General features: G+C 46.8%; 1 protein-coding gene across 1 annotated transcript in view; it reads right to left on the bottom strand.

Moving 5' to 3' along the window:
- Positions 1–346: 346 nt before the first annotated feature.
- Positions 347–18731, bottom strand: part of LOC115103507 (glutamate receptor ionotropic, NMDA 2B-like) — a 73771-nt gene continuing 55386 nt past the window's right edge. The window contains 9 exon segments of the mRNA XM_065006561.1: positions 347–3138; positions 3141–4797; positions 10619–10857; positions 12570–12757; positions 13675–13835; positions 14076–14305; positions 15295–15420; positions 15710–15863; positions 17972–18143. Of these exon segments, the coding sequence (XP_064862633.1) occupies positions 2468–3138; positions 3141–4797; positions 10619–10857; positions 12570–12757; positions 13675–13835; positions 14076–14305; positions 15295–15420; positions 15710–15863; positions 17972–18143 (3598 nt within the window). The 3' untranslated portion in view covers positions 347–2467.

Genomic DNA, 18731 nt, shown 5'->3' with positions numbered 1-18731 from the left:
AGAGAGAAGTCGGTACTGAATAAATGAATAGGTTATCAACAGGTCTAGGAAAACAGCTGTTGTCACTCAATCATTTCCCCTCCATCTTCCATCTCCATATTACAGAGGTGCAGTCTGATCGTATTGGAAGTAGGAATGACTCAGCGCAATCTACTCCCTCAGCACCTTCAATCTCCATTCAGCACTGAAACACAATTTCCTGCAGCCCTTGAACTAATGACACCTCATACTAATTGAAGACAAACCTTTCAATAACTGAAAGGCTCATATGCTGTACAATATCTTGTGTCATCAGTCAGTTTCATATGATAAGGCATGTATTTCTGAAAGTCTGAACCCAGGAGGGGGGTTCAGTGCAATATAGAGGTCTCAGGCTAAAAGGACTGTCAACATCTGTCAAAGCATATAACGTGAGCATTCTCAAGACATCCTCCGTCTAACTGCCTCAGTCTGAGGAGGAATGTCCCATTTGGAGACATCCTCACGACTTACATTCAGCCGTTCATCAATACCATTACCATCTTCTGTGGGCAACAACATCTTTTAAGAGGATTTGAGTTCAATTTAGAATTACAGAGCATACGCCTATAATATACATTAAACACACTCTGACTGACGTGAAGTAAAACGGCATTCACAAATGCTTCTTCAACGTGTCTCATAAGCCTGTATGGACCTTCCTAACTTCAGAGAGTGGACGCAACGGGTTTTACGAGATAAGTGGTGTGTTAAAAAGTGAGCCTAGGAGGCGGCTGGCTGTTTTCTAAGAACCTGAATCCAAAAGGGTTGATCAAATGCTTGTTAGATGAGGCACAGCAGTCTGACAGTATGTGTGGTGTTCTTTAGTATGGACGTGTGACAGGTTTATGAAGCACTTCCGATGGTATTGTAATGTCTGTGTAATAACGTCCACATCAAGTTAAGTGTTAGTTATTCAAACATGTTGTTGTCTTGAAACACACCACAGTCTCACATCTGTAAATAATGACTTGGTTTCAGAGCAGCACGTTTCTTCCTTCGAGACAAGTGGATATTGTACACATCTTAACACCTTGTTCACTACGTATCGTGCTGTTACATCACGCCCTGCTGAGCTCTCTGGGGTGCACATCATCTGGAGTCCTTTAAGGCTCGTCCTTCAGTCAGTGTCTTCAGCCATCTGCTTCATGACAAGACACGTCTTTCACAGTTGTTGACCAACAAAAGTTCAGAAACAGGGTGTGAAATCTCTTGAAACTTCAAACAAAGAAGAACCGTTCAGTACTGTGCAAATGATGCCTTCCAGATCTTTCCGCAACAATTTTAAAAACAGCAAATGAATGAATGAGCATGGACTGTATATCATTAAAACAAAAACAAGAGACCTAATGACTTTTCACTCAGTCCTTCAGGCTTGTTAGTTGAATTAGATAACAAGCTTCCTGCCACCGTCGGGCAGACAAAGAAATAACGACAAATATTAAACAGTATTGAAATATCAAAGGAAAATAAAACAAACTTAATGTCATAAGCACTTCATAATATCACTTTTGTTAATCACAATGTTAATAACATTATTGTTGTTTTACCCTGTTATTTTCGGTAAGAATATCTTATTTTCATTTATGATTGAATTATCATAGCAAACAACAAGAGTCAAAGACAGTTGGTTGGGTGTAAGGGAGCAGAACAACTCACTTAGAAAAAAAAGGTGCTATCTAGAACCTTAAAAGATTCTTCGGGCTGTCCCCATAAAATAACTCTTTGAAGAATCGTTTTTGGTTACAGGTACAAAACCCTTTAGGATCCAGGTAGAACCTGTTCTACAGAGGGTTCTACATGGAACCATAAAGGATTCTACCTGGAAACAAAAAGGGTTCTCCTATGGTGACAGCCACATAACCCTTTTGGAACCCTTTTCTCTAAGAGTGTAGATGCAAAAAGAGGGAGAGTTAGTGCAGGGGGTCAACACGGCCATCGTCTTCCAAAAAACTCATTTTCGGACGCTATCATCAACATGAGTCATGACAACATCTCCTTTCTCTAATAACACTTGACCAGATGGACACTTCCCTACTCACTCACATTCCCTTCTCATAATCACTCTGGAGGTGTGACTCTAAGCCATTTGGCTCAAACTTGCAATATCACATTGAGGTGTCACTTTTGTGTTCTTTTTGAGTGTATTGATGGCAAGGGCCAAATAAATAATAGAGTTAACATAACCCTACCCACGTGTCACCTCTTGTATTCATTGTTTTGTAACAAAATAACAGGGCATGAATGTCCCCATCTTCTCTTCTAACTCAACCTGCTCTCTTCTGTCAAATATTTTCACCATTCTGTCGTTAATCTTCTCTTCCCTGACTGTTCTCCTTCCTAAAAGTGTTGCGGTTGCAATGTGGACAGTAGTGCCTCATCATCCCTGACTTCCCGGGACTAATGCCATGCCTCCCTCCCTCCATGCCTCCCCACCCAGTCTCCTCTCTCACACGTCTGACTCTATGCTGGAGAGTTTCTCGTACACGTGCCCGTTGCTGCCATTGAACGGGCGCTGTATTGGCCCCACACCCAGCGTGGAGCCGTGGAGGTTCCCTCCCAGACACAGGTCCATAGGGAACCTGGGGGCCACAGTGGACATGACCCCAGCAGTGGCAGTCGCTGGCAAGAAAGATGTCACACCCACGGAGCCCCGGAAGTCACTTCGGCTGTTTTTTGGGGGCATCTGCTGCTGCTGCTGTTGTTGCTTTTTCATGTAGTATTGTTTGGCGCCATGCAAGAGACACTGGTCGTCACCAAAGGTTGGAATAAAGGGGTTTTGGTTGACCCTATCCGGGTAGAGAGATTTGGATAAGGAGTAGGTTCCTCCTCCACCGCCCTCCATCATGGCTCTTTCTCTGCCCCTCATGTCCCTCTCCCCCACTGAGCGGCGGTGAAGGCCCTCACCACCTCGGAACAAGCCGAATGGCGACCCTGCTTCTTTGGCCATCTCACCACCATAGAACAGAGGGTCTCTGTCTCGCTCCTTCTCCCTCTCTGAGCCTCCATGCCTCTCAAATATGTGGGCGAAGGGGCTAACACCCTCCATATAGCGCTCCTTCTCTTTTAAGCTAACACTTCTGGGAGGAGGCAACATCCCGCTCATTCCTGCACCCCCATGCCCCCACCGCCCCCTCCTAGATCCCCCATGACCCCCCTGACTCCGACTGCCTCTTCTTTCTGAAGGTCTACGAAGGTGTCGCACGAGTGTTGCCGTCGGAGGGGCTTTCCAAAGCCGGCAGACTTCCTCCGCTGGGCTTGAGATTGAGGCTGGGCGCCTCCACTTAACCCCACAGCCCCCATGCCTCCGCCTTTCCCACCCCCCATCTGTTCCAAGAGGTGGTTGTTGTCCTCACTGATGTCGTACAGGTTGCCTGTCTTTTTGCAGCCCTCGCAGCGCATGCAGGTGGCAGAGCTGGGACGGCTGTTCCCTCCACCCACCGAGGATCCACAACTAACCCCTCCACCATATCCGCCTCCCCTCTCCCCCGCCCCGCTGCCATGCATCAACATCTGCTTGCCCCCTCCTCCGCTGGCACGGCAGTTTCGACACTCCCAGTCTCCTCCTGCCAACCCCGCCCCTGATGTGCCTCCCCCACTCTTAGACTCTGATTTCTTGGGTTTATTTTGTTTCAGGAAGTCGTCCACTGACACCAAACTTGTACAGTTCCCCCCGCCGCCTCCACCCCCCCCTCCAGGACCGTCTGTCAGATCCACATGTTCCCATTGCGGGACACCATCTTTGGGGCGGAACTGGTCCAAATAGAAATCCCTCACACTCTCTTTGTCACGGAACAGGTAGGATGTGCTCCCTGCATTGCCGCCTCCTCCTCTCTTGCGTTCGGAGGCCAGTAGGGGCGGGGAGGAGGCGCGATGGCCATGGTAGTGGTGGTAGCCTGTGTGGTAGGGCTTTCTCCGGTAGCCCAGCTCAATCTCATCCAGCTCTCGTCTCGACTTGGCCGAGGCGGGCCTCTTTTTCAGGCTGTCGAGATACTGCTTACGCTTTTTAGCGTTGCCCTCCAGGTTCCCGTAGGTGACAGTGTGAGTGGAGATGTCTGAAACATCTGAACGGATGTTTCCGTCATCCTCTCTGCCCCCTCCCCCACAGTACCTGTCGTGCCCGGGGATGTAACCTGAGCTAGAGGCCCCTCCCTTGAAGGAGAACTTTCCGTACAGGTCTGACAGTCCCGATTTGAAGCCCGGCCCGGAGGGTAGGTTCTGACTGGCAATCAGGTCAAACTTACTCATGTTCCTGTGGGTCAGGGCAGAGCGTGGCTGGGTGGTGAAGATGGGTGCCACTCCTCCACCTAAACTGTCACAGTCAAACATGCCCCCTTCCAGAGAGCTATTGCTGCCCAGGCTGTGGGGTCTGTTAAGTGGCGGGCCGCTGAGCCCCAGGGCAGAGCCTCCATGGTGGTGCAGGTAGTGGTCCTGGTACAGGTTGCTGTCCTTCAGGTGGAGGTTCCCGAACGTCCTCTCCACCTCGTTGATGTAGTCGCTGAACATGTTATCCTCCGGCATGTACGGGGGCTTGCAGTCCGAGTGACCTGCCAGGCTGCGGCGGTGCTCGGAGATGTCGTAGACGGATGACTCACGACGGATGAAGTCCAGGGCGCTGTGAGGCGAGCCGTTAACCCCGGACAGGGAGGCCATGTTCTTAGCGGTTCGGAGCAGACGCAGGATGTTGGATTGGGTGTTGTTCATGGTGACCGATGGAGAGTCGAGAGCTGAGCTGCTCTTCTCTTCGATCTGAACCCCGTGGATGCAGCTGTAGATGCCCTGTGAGTGAAGAGGGTCATTAAGCAGCATTAGAGAGGGTAAGGGAGAGTCAGAGGCAGAATAAAGGAGAACTAAAAATAGGGTTTCTAAGAGTAGACTGAGGAGAATGTGAGGGAAACAGAGACTGATAAATAACACAGGCATGTACATAGCCTATGCAACAGTTGAACATTAGACCGTGGAACATGCACTACACAGAATATCTACACTACTGGTCAAAAGTTTAAGGACACCTACTCATTCAAGGGTTTTTCTTAATATTGATATTTTCTACATTGTAGAATAATAGTGAAGAAGTCAAAACTATGAAATAGCATATATGGAATCATGTAGTAACCAAAAATGTGTTAAACAAATCAAAATATATTTTATATTTGAGGTTCTTCAAATAGCCACCCTTTGCCTTGATGACAGCTTGGCACACTCTTGCCATTCTCTCAACCAGCTTCACCTGGAATGCTTTTCCAACAGTCTTGAAGGAGTTCCCACATATAGTGAGCATTTGTTGGCTGCTTTTTCTTCACTCTGCGGTCCAACTCATCCCAAACCATCTCAATTTGCTTGAGGTCGGGTGATTGTGGAGGCCAGGTCATCTGATGCAGCACTCCATCACACTCCTTCTTGGTAAAATAGCCCTTACACATCCTGGAGTGGTGTTGGATCATTGTCCTGTTTAAAAACAAATGATAGTCCCACTAAGCACAAACCAGATGGGATGTCGTATCACTGCAGAATGCTGTGGTAGCCAAGCTGGTTAAGAGTGCCTTGAATTCTAAATAAATCACAGACAGTGTCACCAGCAAAGCTCCCCCACACAATAACACCTCCTCCTCCATGCTTTACAGTGGGAACCACACATGTGAAGATCATCCGTTCCCCCACACTGCATCTCACAGAGACATGGCGGTTGAAACCAAAAATCTACAATTTGCACTCCAGACCAAAGGACAGATTTCCACCGGTCTAATGTCCATTGCTCGTGTTTCTTGGCCCAAGCAAGTCTCTTCTTCTTATTGATGTCCTTTAGTAGTGGTTTCTTTGCAGCAATTAAACCATGAAGGCCTGATTCACGCAGTCTCCTCTGAACAGTTGATGTTGACATGTGTCTGTTACGTGAACTCTGTGAAGCATTTATTTGGGCTGGAATCTCTGAGGCTGGTAACTCTAATTAACATATCCTATGCAGCAGAGGTAACTCTGGGTATTCCATTCCTGTGGTGGTCCTCATGAGAGCCAGTTTCATCATAGTGCTTGATGGTTTTTGCGACCACACTTGAAGAAACTTTCAAAGTTCTTGAAATGTTCCATATTGACTGACCTTCATGTCTTAAAGTAATGATGGACTGTCATTTCTCTTTGCTTATTTGAGCTGTTCTTGCCATAATATGGACTTGGTCTTTTACCAAATAGGGCTATCTTCTGTATACCACCCCTACCTTGTCACAACACAACTGATTGGCTCAAACGCATTAAGAAGGAAAGAAATTCCACAAATTAACTTTCAGGAAGGCACACCTGTTAATTGAAATGCACTCCAGGTGACTACCTCATGAAGCTGGGTGAGAGAATGCCAAGAGCGTGCAAAGCTGTCATCAAGGCAAAGGGTGGCTATTTGAAGAATCTCAAATATAAAATATATTTTAACACTTTTTTGTGTTAAATCACTACATGATTCCATGTGTGTTATTTCATAGTTTTGAGGTCTTCACTATTATTCTACAATGTAGAAAATATTAAAAATGAAGAATAACTCTTGAATGAGTAGGTGTTCTAAAACCATGGACCGGTAGTGTAAACAGAGATAAGTCAAGTGTCCACTTCTAGTCTGGATTTGACTCCTTGTTTATTGTTTCTCCATTAAGTGGTAAAATACAGATTCACATGGACTGAATGTAATACATCTAACGTATTCCTACTGTATGTGGGTATATGAGACAGGAGAGCATGAGAAAGTAGGAGAGAGGAGAGGATGGGGAGATGATTGATAATGACAGAGATGCAGTAAAGCCCTGTGTGTCTCAGCGGTCAATACCTTCAATCAATGTGATTAGAATTCAGCTGAACAATACCCCGTGGCAGTTAATAAATACCCCCGGCATCGACTGTAGACCGCCATAACATAAACCTCCAGAGAGAGGATGAGGCCATGAAACACTGACATAATGATGACAGAAAGACAAACCGTGCTATTTGCATCCTGTGATGTATACTACGATATTCAAATACAAATGAATGGAAAGTGGGGTGAACGAGGTGTGACAGATGGATGAGTGGGATCAAATCAATCTGACCCAATGATTTGTAAAAAAAATTGTCTGGGAAAAGACAGCAGAGTTAATAGGACCCTTTGGCCGCCATTAAAGGTCAAAGGTGTACTGGTCAATGGCAATGATTCCTTAACAGGGTAATTTTCATGTCATCTGTCGTCTCTCTCAGCCTTGATGCCATGACAACCATGATGCCAACCTTGTTCCTTGTCAACTCTTTCATCAGCGAAATAGCGCCCCTCTGTCTCTGTATGTGTAGGTCATCTACAGTATCTGATGCTGTCTGGTCATAAAGAGTATGACATTGTTGCCGCCCTCAGCATTGAATGCAATGGAAGCCAGCGAGCATTTTTCCTCCCTTGATAAAAAAAACAACATATAAAATAATAGCCAATCAGTGTTGAGGTAAACTGAGTGAGCTCAAATGTGAATTAGCTAACGTTGCCCATGAAAGGAAGTTGGGCTAGCGAGCGAGCACTTTAGCCAGATAGCCTAGGACAACATAAACTAAAAGTGTGTACTGTAAGTAATAGACGGTTTCGTCAACATGAAAGAGAGAAGGATGGCATTGGCGTTTCTCTACACACACAAATCTGAATTGTGGACAGCCACATCATATTTATCTTCTGTTGATTGGACTAAATAGTTTTTGGTATCTTTTAGTTGTCACTGTATTAGACAGACATCATGTATTAGGTGATTTGATGGTGTTGAAATGTTGAAGTTGAAATGGTGCTGGAATAGTGGAGGCAGCTCCTGTTTTCTTTGTGACTTGCGGGAACTCTACGTGATTCTAAATCAATAGTCGTTTAGTAGTCCGAAAATGTTGAAAACATTAACTTGCTTGACCATGCTGCGGGTCATGTAGCTTTTTGTTACATTCAATATGTTTTGTGGACTTTATCGGACAGATGTTGCTCTCTGGTTTTGTGATGAAACAAAGGTGCGGTTGAAATGATTCTGCCACTGTGTCTTCTTATTGTCTCGGTTTTAGGCCTATATCACAGTGGCAAGGCATGTGAACTAACAAGTTATAGAGCAAACGCAATTATCTCAACACATAGGTTGTAATATGGCTTTTTTGCATTTTTTGGCTTCCCCAGTGATTTTACCCACGCACCGCTACTGACTCTCCCATATTCTCTGTGACATGCTGTCCTTGTGTTTACTCAACCCTCAACCCTTGGCAATGTTAGATGACATCATGTGTGCTCCATTTGAGCTGTTAGCAGAGATGAATCAACAAAACAACAGAATGCCTTCGCATCATCAATGGTGCTTCGTACTCAACTGAGATACTCCACATGCCCACATAAAGTAAACAGTCCCAGACTGTCTCTGGGAGTATTTGGGCAGGGACGTGTGAATGGTAATAGCTCTGGCCTGAGCCTTAGAAATGTAAAGTCATGGAGGCACCAACAATCTATAACTTATTACAGAGTGTACATGTGGTTTCAAATTCAACGATTCACTAGCTGCCCTGTCCTTGAGTAGCCTATATGTGGCTTTATGCAAATAATACTACCATGTGACCATTTGAAGATGCAGCAATTAGGTTTAATATATTTACAGTACTTATCTAAACTCTTAGCTAACGTCATTAGATGGTTTCTTAAATCAGTGTGATGAATTAGTTAGTGAATTAGTTACAGTGTTGCAGGTGTAAGAGGAATACCTTGGCTAACGAAGCCCTGCTTACTGTTTTTCACCAGCGCTGAGGGGGGAAACTGTAACCAACAAGGGCTTGGACACTAGACTCCAGTCAGCTGTGACAGATTTCTCATTCGTACAGTGCTGAGCTTAAATGTTAATTGCGGTAATAATAGTACAGTTTATTGGAGTATGCTGTGAAATGAAGAAACAGAATCAATCCAGTGGCACAGGGAAAGGGGCGTCAACGGAAAATATCAAACTAAATGAGAATGAACCAATGTGAAGCCTTACCCCAGGATTGTGAAAAGAGAATAAACCATCCTTTTCCTCACATCGGTAACAATGATTTGTTTTTTTTATTACGACCCAAATTACGGCGTGCCGTGTAAGGGCACGGAACAAAGACCAAACAAACACGTACACAAAACACGGTGTTGAAACACAAACAAAAGAGCGAGGAGTACCTGTAATAAATAACACAAGCGCACAATGATTATCACACGGGACGAGACTTGTACTCATCTGCTCAATGCACAAGGGCACGAAAGCCCAAAACACACAGCACAGGTACTCTCACACACACCAACGGACATTGGAACAATAATGGACAGCCCAATGGAAACCAAAGGGTACATATATACAATTACTAATCAGTGGGAATAGGGGCCAGGTGTGAGTGATGAAAGTTCCGGAGGGATCAGTGACAATTGTTGTTTAATTGTCCCTTGAAAATCTGGTATGTGGCGATGAATTCTAATAAATAAACATATTGTAGGTTGTTTCCTCTGAATATTCTGGAGGTGGTATATAGAACCTAAAAGGGATCTTCGGCTGTCCCCATAGGAGAACCCTTTGAAGAACCCTTTTTGGTTCCAGGTAGAACCTTTTTGAGTTCCAAAGACCCCAAAAGAGTTCTAACTGGAGCCAAAAAGGGTCTGACTGGAACTAAAACGGGTTCTCCTATAGGGACAGCCGGAGAGGACTTCTGGAACATTTTTTTCTAAGATTGAACTGTATTCAAGGGTCACATCCAGATATTTACCGTCACAACAACTAGGAAATAATATCATGAATGCATGTCATAATGGAACCTCACACAAATACAAACATTAATTTTCCTCATTCTTGTCCTCATATAAATGCTAATGGTTTAAATCATCAACGCTTACTGACCAATCTGTCTTTGGAATGGATACACACCCAAACAACACACTGACAAACACATACTAAAATTGACACTATAACATAACACTAGACACATAATAATCAACTGTTTTTCCTCTGCCCTGGTTTTCAAATGAAACGAGCAATGGATTGTGTGGCACTCTCGTACATGAGCCGCGTGGTTAACCCCGAGCGTTTCACCTTGGTGAGTTACACTGGAGCCATGTCAAAACAGTTGGACTGCAAATCAAATACCTCGGGGTGACTTTGCTCCCAGGAGAACCAGTAATCTACCCTCATTTCTCCGGCCGAGTGAACAATTGATTTTGGCTCAACATTTTGTAAATATTTACCCCGGATGTGAAACGGGCATTAGCATCAAAACAAAAGAAGAAAGCTGTCTGTGTTCAGACTAAACTCAGAGTTTGGCATTGGTTGGCCACTGTGGACATAAACTACATGCTGATTTCTGCTATCAGGGCCGATAAGCCTTCTACTTGACCAGGTTTCCTTATGGACTGACTATCTTTTCCAAGAATAAAGCACTCTCATGTACTGGGTATTAGAGACAGTAAAGTTGAGGATGTGAGGTTGATGATGAAGGTCATAACTCTAAAAAGATGCCAAAGGGCACAGATGCAGATCACAGGACCACAGGAAGAAAACCTAAGTGAAGAACAGCCATGTATGAGTGTGTGCAGACAGTTACTATGGGTGTCTGGAGTGGACTGGCTCACCCTGCTGATGGAGAAGACGAAGCCTGGCTTGCCCGTGCAGTAGCCCATGAAGCAGAAGCGCAGTTGCCAGTAGAAGGCGTGCTCGGCGATGAAGGTGATGAGCGACAGAGCCATGGCCGCCCCCAGCATGTAGAAGACGCCGGCCATGTTGTCCACGTCCAGCTGGCTGCTCATCACCTCGTTCTTCTCATGGTGGCAGATCCCCGTCAGCCACATGGCCTCCAGCTCCTCCATGTCACCTGGAGAGAGGGACAGGATGGAGGGAGGAATCAAGGAAGAGTGGGGACGGGAAGAGGAGGGAGAGTGGGAACAGGCGGATGGAGGGAGGAGTGGGGACAGGGTATGGAGAAGGAGGGAGGAGTGGAGGGAGAGAAAGGAGGGAGTAGGAGAAGGGTGTGGAGAAGGGAGGACATGATGTAGCAAGAGGATAAATATTGGAACGGGAGATTTATGCAAAGTGAGCAGAGAAAAGGTATAGAGATGAGGAGTAGGGAAAGACAATTGAAAATATAGGTCTGAAAATGATACCTAAAACTGTAGAGGACAAACACTTAAAGGCTAATGCATGCAAGCCTTTGGTGGCAATTTAATGAATACAGTTTTACAATACATCCCAGTTTTCATATTCATGACAGCACACTTCAGATCCAGCAAATAGACCCATGTGTGCGCGTGAGTATATGGAAATATCAGTGTGCGTGCATGATGTGTGTGTCTATGTGTCCAGCCATGTCCCAGAGTCTCTATCTGTCTCTTTGTGGGTCACCTTGTGTAACATCAGCAGCAGTTCGTTCTGGCGGACCGTGCATGAACACACACACACACACACACACACACACACACACACACACAGTGAGATGATCAAACACAGGGCCCACTGCCTGCTGCGCCTGCGTGGCTCCTGGACGACAAGGGCGACTGGTGTGAGAGATGGGGCTCGGTGGCGTCTGCGAGACCAGAGCTCCCTGGGGCCCTAGGCATCCTCCTATGCTCTAAGTGACTGTCTGCGAGCCTCATCATCAAACCAGCCAGGCCCCCGTCTGCACCCGTCATAGGCCCCTGGTTTCTCAGCACGTGAGGATCACTTCTCAATCTAGGTCACACTGAGAGGAGTGCATGTTGGGGCGTGTCAATGTGACATTGAGGGCCACTTGCTAAGTTTTGGCTGGCTGTACACAGGGGACAGCACAAGATGATGACCCATATTCACACATTCACACACAAGAAATTCTACAAAAAACTGTATACTATACACATACACAATAACGTATTGTCACCGATCCCTAAATACAGAAAACACACTCCTTATACAAAGCTTACAAACAGGTCTTAAAACACACCTGTACATTCAGTAGGCAGACACAGAGACCGACACACACAGTCTTCATAGAGCTGACCCACATTCACACACACCCCTTGTCCACAGAGTGTAGAATACACCAGCAGCTTTACTGGCACCTCTAACTAGGACACTATAGTGGGGCCTGGAGGGGCCTTGGTCCAGGATCCTCAAGATAGGCTGGAACACACCCAGATAAAGTGGCTCCAGCACAGACAAGCTGCAGAGAGAAAAACGACTTCTATATGGCTTCGAATGCAGCTCTGACTGGTGCTCAACCAAGGTGGGACACAACCTTACTATACACCATATAACATACATAGACAATACCTGTAGGATTGTGTGTTCTATATTTTAGCCAGTTGGCAAGTATTCCAAAAGTACACAGTCATCTACAATTCCATGGGGGAAAATGACGACACTCTCAAATCATTTCCCAATCTTTTTGTTTTATTGCATTTCTCTTCAGATGAAGGCAAGTAATCTGACCGGAAAAACCTGGCTGTTTTCCATCAAAGAACACCATTAAAACCCTCAGTAAAATGGCACGACTCCCTAGCTGAAATACATGAAGTCAAACTGTATGTAATTCTAACTGAGGGCCAATCTCACCGTCTCCAAAGAGCTGAAGGATGGCCAGGTCGACGTGCCTCTTCCAGCCAGACTCCTTCTGAATGGCGATGCCGTAGCCCGTGGAGGCAAACACCTTCCCACTGCCGATGGTCACCAGCTTACAGCCCTCGTCCCTCCCGGCCATGTAGTTCAGCACTGCTGCGTCGTAGATGAAGGCGTCCAGTTTACTAACGAGAGAATTTACAATAATAACTTCTGGCCTAGCTTTACACTGTAACTACTCATCCCAATTAGCCTGCTAAGTAGCCCTAATGTTGTGATAAGGATAATAGACTTCTGCCTGCTTTGCCAAGGGCTACAGTTGTCACAAACTGTATAATGGTATACACTGTTGTGCTGGGAAATGAATAAAACCAGGGCTTTTAATGAAAAACAAGGAGAATAATTCAACTAAGATATTAAAAAATACATGAAATAAAATAGAATACATGTTCACCTATTCCCCCAGTCTAAGGCCCCATTCCCCCAATCTAAGGCTGGCCCATTCCCTCAGTCTAAGGCCCCATTCCCCTTATTCCCCCAGTCTAAGGCCCCATTCCCTCATTCCCCCAGTCTAAGGCCTCATTCCCCCAGTCTAAGGCCCCATTCCCCCAGTCTAAGGCCCCATTCCCCTTATTCCCCCAGTCTAAGGCCCCATTCCCTCATCCCCCCAGTCTAAGGCCCCATTCCCTCAGTCTAAGGCCCCATTCCCCTTATTCCCCCAGTCTAAGGCCCCATTCCACCATTCCCCCAGTCTAAGGCCCCCTTCCTCTTATTCCCCCAGTCTATGGCCCCATTCCCCCAGTCCAATGCCCTATTCTAAGGCCCCATTCCCTAATTCCACCAGTCTAAGGCCCCATTCCCCAAGTATAAGGCCCCATTCTCCCATTCCTCACCCAGTCTAAGGTCCTGCTCCCCCTCCTCACCCAGTCTAAGACCCCATTCCCCCTGCTAACCCAGTCTAAGACCCCATTCCCCCTGCTCACCCAGTCTAAGACCCCATTCCTCTGCTCACCCAGTCTAAGGCCCTGTTCTCCCTCCTCACCCAGTCTAAGACCCTATTCCCCCTCCTCACCCAGTCTAAGACCCCATTCCCCCTGCTCACCCAGTCTTCAGACCATACAGGGCCTCATCCACATTCTTCTGGTGGAACTTGATCATGTAGCCATGCATCTCCTTGTAGTTGTTCTTGATGTTCCTTTCCGTGCTGCCGTTAGGGACCGTCCCAAACCGGAACGGAGGGGAGAAGTCATTGGGTCTCTGAAACTGAGGGGAGGAGATAGGGAGAGAGAGAGACAGAGACGGAGCAAGAGAGAGAGATAAGAGGTGTAGAAATAATGATGGCGTGAGGAAAGTGGTGGCAGGCAGAGGACAAAGTGAGAGATAGAAATCAAGAGAATCAAGGAAAGATGGACAGTGAGATGGAATGGAGGTGAGATAAGGAGAGGAGAGAGCTAGTAAGAAAGAGCGAGTAAAGGACGAATGAAGTTTAATGACAGGCCTTACCTTCTTGTCGCTGAGTCCAGACACCTGGTCCACATACTCCTCCTGGATCATGAAGGCTGCCAGGTTGGCAGTGTAGGAGGCCAGGAAGATGACAGCGAAGAAGGCCCACACCGACACCATGATCTTACTGGTCCAACCCTTGGGGTTCTGCACTGGGACAGAGTTGTTGAAGACCAGACCCCACAGCAGCCAGATGGCCTTGCCGATGGTGAAGGAGGGCCCTCCAGGCTCTGATGGAGAGACAGGTAGTGATCACAGTGAGCAGTGGTCTCAGGGAGGCGTCTCAGTGTTGTAGTTATGTTGTGGTTAGCTGTAGGATCATGAAGCACAATGTGGCTAGGGAAGCTGGAGGAACACGAATGATTGGACCATGGTGCTGAGTCATTCTGATAAACACCTGTGTTGTAGTGCAGATGAGGCTTTAGTCCACTACTAAGTATGCCTATTGTTGTTGAATATATGTGTGCTGTAGTTCTGTCACTACCACACAAGATTGAATCCATTATGATAATACTTTTTGGCACATCAGTTGTATTTACTGTTCTGTAAGTAGCCACCATGAGTATCACTAGTTGGAATCCAACACTTGATCCAATTCGCACAAACACTGAATTCCCAAGACTACTGTATGACCAGCTAACAATAGCACTCCTACAATGCTTTAGGAAAGAGGGTCTTATTCTCCAGAACATGAAGGATGAGAGAGATTAAAAAAAGATATGGTCTCTAAATATAGTCCCATCATGAATAGGATGGAGAGACGTTGATTATTTCTTTTAAGCTGGGAGATGTAATAAAAATGGGCCCATCCCTGTCAGGCCTGACATGTGATTCCTGAGAATATGGAAATGCATGCAAAACACAGGGCCCACATTAAAATACATGAAGATCCAGGGGAGGCGTGTTGAAATCAATGAGAAGAGACTTCACCTGCACTGGGCTCTGAGAGATGAAGGAGGACAGGAGGAGGGGCTGGGGAGGAGGGTGATCAGGGTTTACTGGCTGCCATGTGGGAGTTGGGGAAGGTCACTGTGCAAAGCAGTGTGTGTGTGTGTGTGTGTGAGAGAGAGAGAGAGAGAGAGAGAGAAAGGGAGAGAGAGTGAGTGAGCAAGTGACAGAATGAGGAAGAGAAAGAGAAAAATGTGTATGTGTGTGTGTATGCGCGTGTGTGCGATTGTGAGAGAGACGTTCGTGCCGGTGTGGAGCCAGACCCTCTCACCTCTACCGTCGGCCAGACAGCGGTTGTAGCCCACAGGGCTGAGGTACTCAAACACAAACACAGCAATCGCCGAAACCAGCAGCAGCATCACGAACATCATCACCCACACATCAGCACTGAAGGGCTCTGAGAGAGGCAGAGAGAGAGAGAAAGGCCAACGGAGGGAGGGCGAGTAAGATAAAAATATGCAAATGAAGAGTACACAGAGAAACAAAAAGTGAGTGAGATAGAGGCGAGGGAGAGGAAGTCAGAGAGAGTGGGAGTAAGAAAGAAAATATAGGAGGGGAATGAGACAGACAGAAAGAGAGAGATTTAAGCACATTATAATTCAGTCTCAGTACACACTGGATGGAACATTTGGGTGATACTGTAAAGTTGGCAGCGTTGGCAGAGTTTGTTTGTGGGTCACACTCACCGAGGAAGGCAGAGGGCGAGACGGTGCCGTTGCTACGGGATACCATGACGCTGATGCCTGTCTCGATGAAGGGAACCGAGAAGTCAATGACCTCTGACCTCTCCTTGTTGATGGTGAGGGAGCCCACAGCCATGTGGGCCTTCTTCGTCTCCACCTGAGAAAGAGAGGTGGAGAGAGAGACGGTAGGGAGAGAGAAAGAGAAAGGTCAATGAGAGACAGTGTCTACACATCAAGAACAGTCCAAGTGGAGACTTGTGATCCAAAGTGCGGGAGGGGAAGGAGAGAGAAACAGAACGAGGGAGGGAAGGCAGAACAGACAGAACGAGGGAGAGAGAGACAGAACGAGGGAGGGATGGAGAAAGACAGAACAAGGGAGGGAGAGAGAGAACGAGGGAGGGAGAAAGACAACAAGGGAGGGAGAGAGAGAACGAGGGAGGGAGGGAGAGAGAGAAAGAGGGAGGGGAGGGAGAGAGAGAACGAGGGAGGGGGGGAGACAGAACGAGGGAGGGAGAATTGGGTTAGCAGAGTGGGTCATGGCAGCTTGAAATAGCCACCCCATTGCCTCCTCCTCCCTGCTTTCCATCCCTCCCTTCGTGCCCCTTCATCTCTCCAGGTATATTTAGCCCTAAATACCTGGGCCCTACAGCGCCGGGGTAAAGTAGGACAGAACTGACTGAGTTAATAAGGTGTGAATGTGAATGACAGAGGGAGGGAAAGAGAGGGGGGGTGAGACTATTTCCTTTACCTGTGGTCTGTAGGTTTGCGTGCCAAGGATTTGTTTGTGTTAGTGTGTGTGACCCCCCCAGGGGGAGCAAGTCTGTCCAGCAGTGTACCCACTTCCTCTCGCTTTCCGTATTCTCCCTCCCACGGCTTGTACTCTCTCCGTTATGAAAGTGACCTGTGTGGGTGGTACTGAGAACGAGCGAGCGAGCGAGAACTCTTGCGTGTGTGTTCTGTGTTCACGTCTGTCGATGTTTGAAGCCAAACTCACGTAATCAAGAGTATTGCCTCAAATATTTTGGATTACAAGGATTAGTGGCTGCCTTCCCTCCATCAATGCCGACACCAGTGAGCAAAATGAAGTCAGCACAAAATGGAGAGGACCAACTTTAACCCTGCAGTGACTTCTTTCTCTCTTTTATGCACAGCTCTGATGCATTGTGTAAGTCAAGAGGCATCTATGTGATCCATGCGGTCGTCGTGTGCAGATCTGGGGTCATTAAGAGTGTGAGATACGCTTTGAATAAGAGAGGCTGCTAAATGGCTGAAATATATACTGTCAATGTGGATTATACTGTAGTAGGACAGTGGATATGTAGTCCTGTCTATGACAGTGGATATGTAGTCCTGTCTATGACAGTGGATATGTAGTCCTGTCTATGACAGTGGATATGTAGTCCTGTCTATGACAGTGGATATGTAGTCCTGACTATGACAGTGGATATGTAGTCCTGTCTATGACAGTGGATATGTAGTCCTGTCTATGACAGTGGATATGTAGTCCTGTCTATGACAGTGGATATGTAGTCCTGTCTATGACAGTGGATATGTAGTCCTGTCTATGACAGTGGATATGTAGTCCTGTCTATGACAGTGGATATGTAGTCCTGTCTATAACAGTGGATATGTAGTCCTGTCTATAACAGTGGAAGGTTATTCCAACCAGAACATCCTCTGCTACAGTAAACTCCCACTACGTATTTTTACCAACAGCCTTTGGGCTGTTACCAAGGTGAGGGGCAACATTAGAACTTTCCTGAAGTTTGTAAAAAAGTTGTAAACTAAAAACTCTGCTGCTCTCTGCCTCAGTGCAGCTGCTGCTACTGCTGTATATTAGAACTGACAACAACCTTACCTTGGGACCAATGTCGATTACGCAACATCCTTATAACACAAACTGGACTTTCATGGTAGACTGCTCTTTACCCTTGAGTGAGGTACTTAACCTGACTGACATTAGCTGATGCCCAAATGAACAAACTGGTGACATGGAAGAGGAACGTCTGTCTATAAGTCACTCAGAATGAGTTTTCCTTCCAGGTAGCTCCAAGTTGATAACAGAGGGCACGGTTCCGGTTGGGATAGCCACTGACACAGATACAGACAGACACAGACACTGGCAGACAAACAGAGACAGACAAACATAAGATACAGTTGACAGATTGATACCTGCAGACTGCTAAACAGACAGACTGACACAGGTAGCTAACCCCCATGACACCGTCATACACAGACAGACTAGCTGCAGCTCCGGAGGCCCACCTCTCCCACCATGCCGTTCCAGGTGCCGTTGATCTTCTTGCCGTGTTTTCCGTTGGTCACCAGGTAGAGGTCGTAGGTGAACTTGACGTGCTTGGCGATTTTCTTCAGGATGTCGATGCAGAAACCCTTACAGCAGCGCTTGATATAGATCCCAGAGTCGACGGTTTTATTTCTAAGAGCGAGAGAGAGAAAGGGAGAGGGAAAGGGAGGGAGAGAGGGAAAGGGAGAGAGAAAGGGAGAGGGAAAGAGAGAGAGAAAGGGAGAGGGAAAGGGAGAGGGAAAGAGAGAGGGAAAGGAGAGGGAAAGAGAGAGGGAAAGGGAGAGAAAGGAGAGAAAGAGAGGGAAAGAGAAGGGAAAGAGAGAGGGAAAGAGAGAGAGAAAGGGAGAGGGAAAGAGAGAGAGAAAGGGAGAGGGAAAGGAGAGGGAAAGAGAGAGGGAAAGGGAGAGGGAAAGAGAGAGGGAAAGGGAGAGGGAAAGAGAGAGGGAAAGAGAGAGAGAAAGAGAGAGGGAAAGGGAGAGGGAAAGAGAGAGGGAAAGAGAGAGGGAAAAGGAGAGAGAAAGGGAGAGGGAAAGGGAGAGGGAAAGGGAGAGGGAAAGAGAGAGGGAAAGGGAAAGGGAGAGGGAAAGAGAGAGGGAAAGAGAGAGGGAAAGGGAGAGGGAAAGGGAGAGGGAAAGAGAGAGGGAAAGGGAGAGGGAAAGAGAGAGGGAAAGAGAGAGAGAAAGAGAGAGGGAAAGGGAGAGGAAAAGAGAGAGGGAAAGA

The sequence above is a fragment of the Oncorhynchus nerka genome, linkage group LG21 (assembly GCF_034236695.1).
Source record: "Oncorhynchus nerka isolate Pitt River linkage group LG21, Oner_Uvic_2.0, whole genome shotgun sequence".
Lineage (NCBI taxonomy): Eukaryota > Metazoa > Chordata > Actinopteri > Salmoniformes > Salmonidae > Oncorhynchus > Oncorhynchus nerka.
This window is presented reverse-complemented; position numbering and strand designations above follow the sequence as displayed.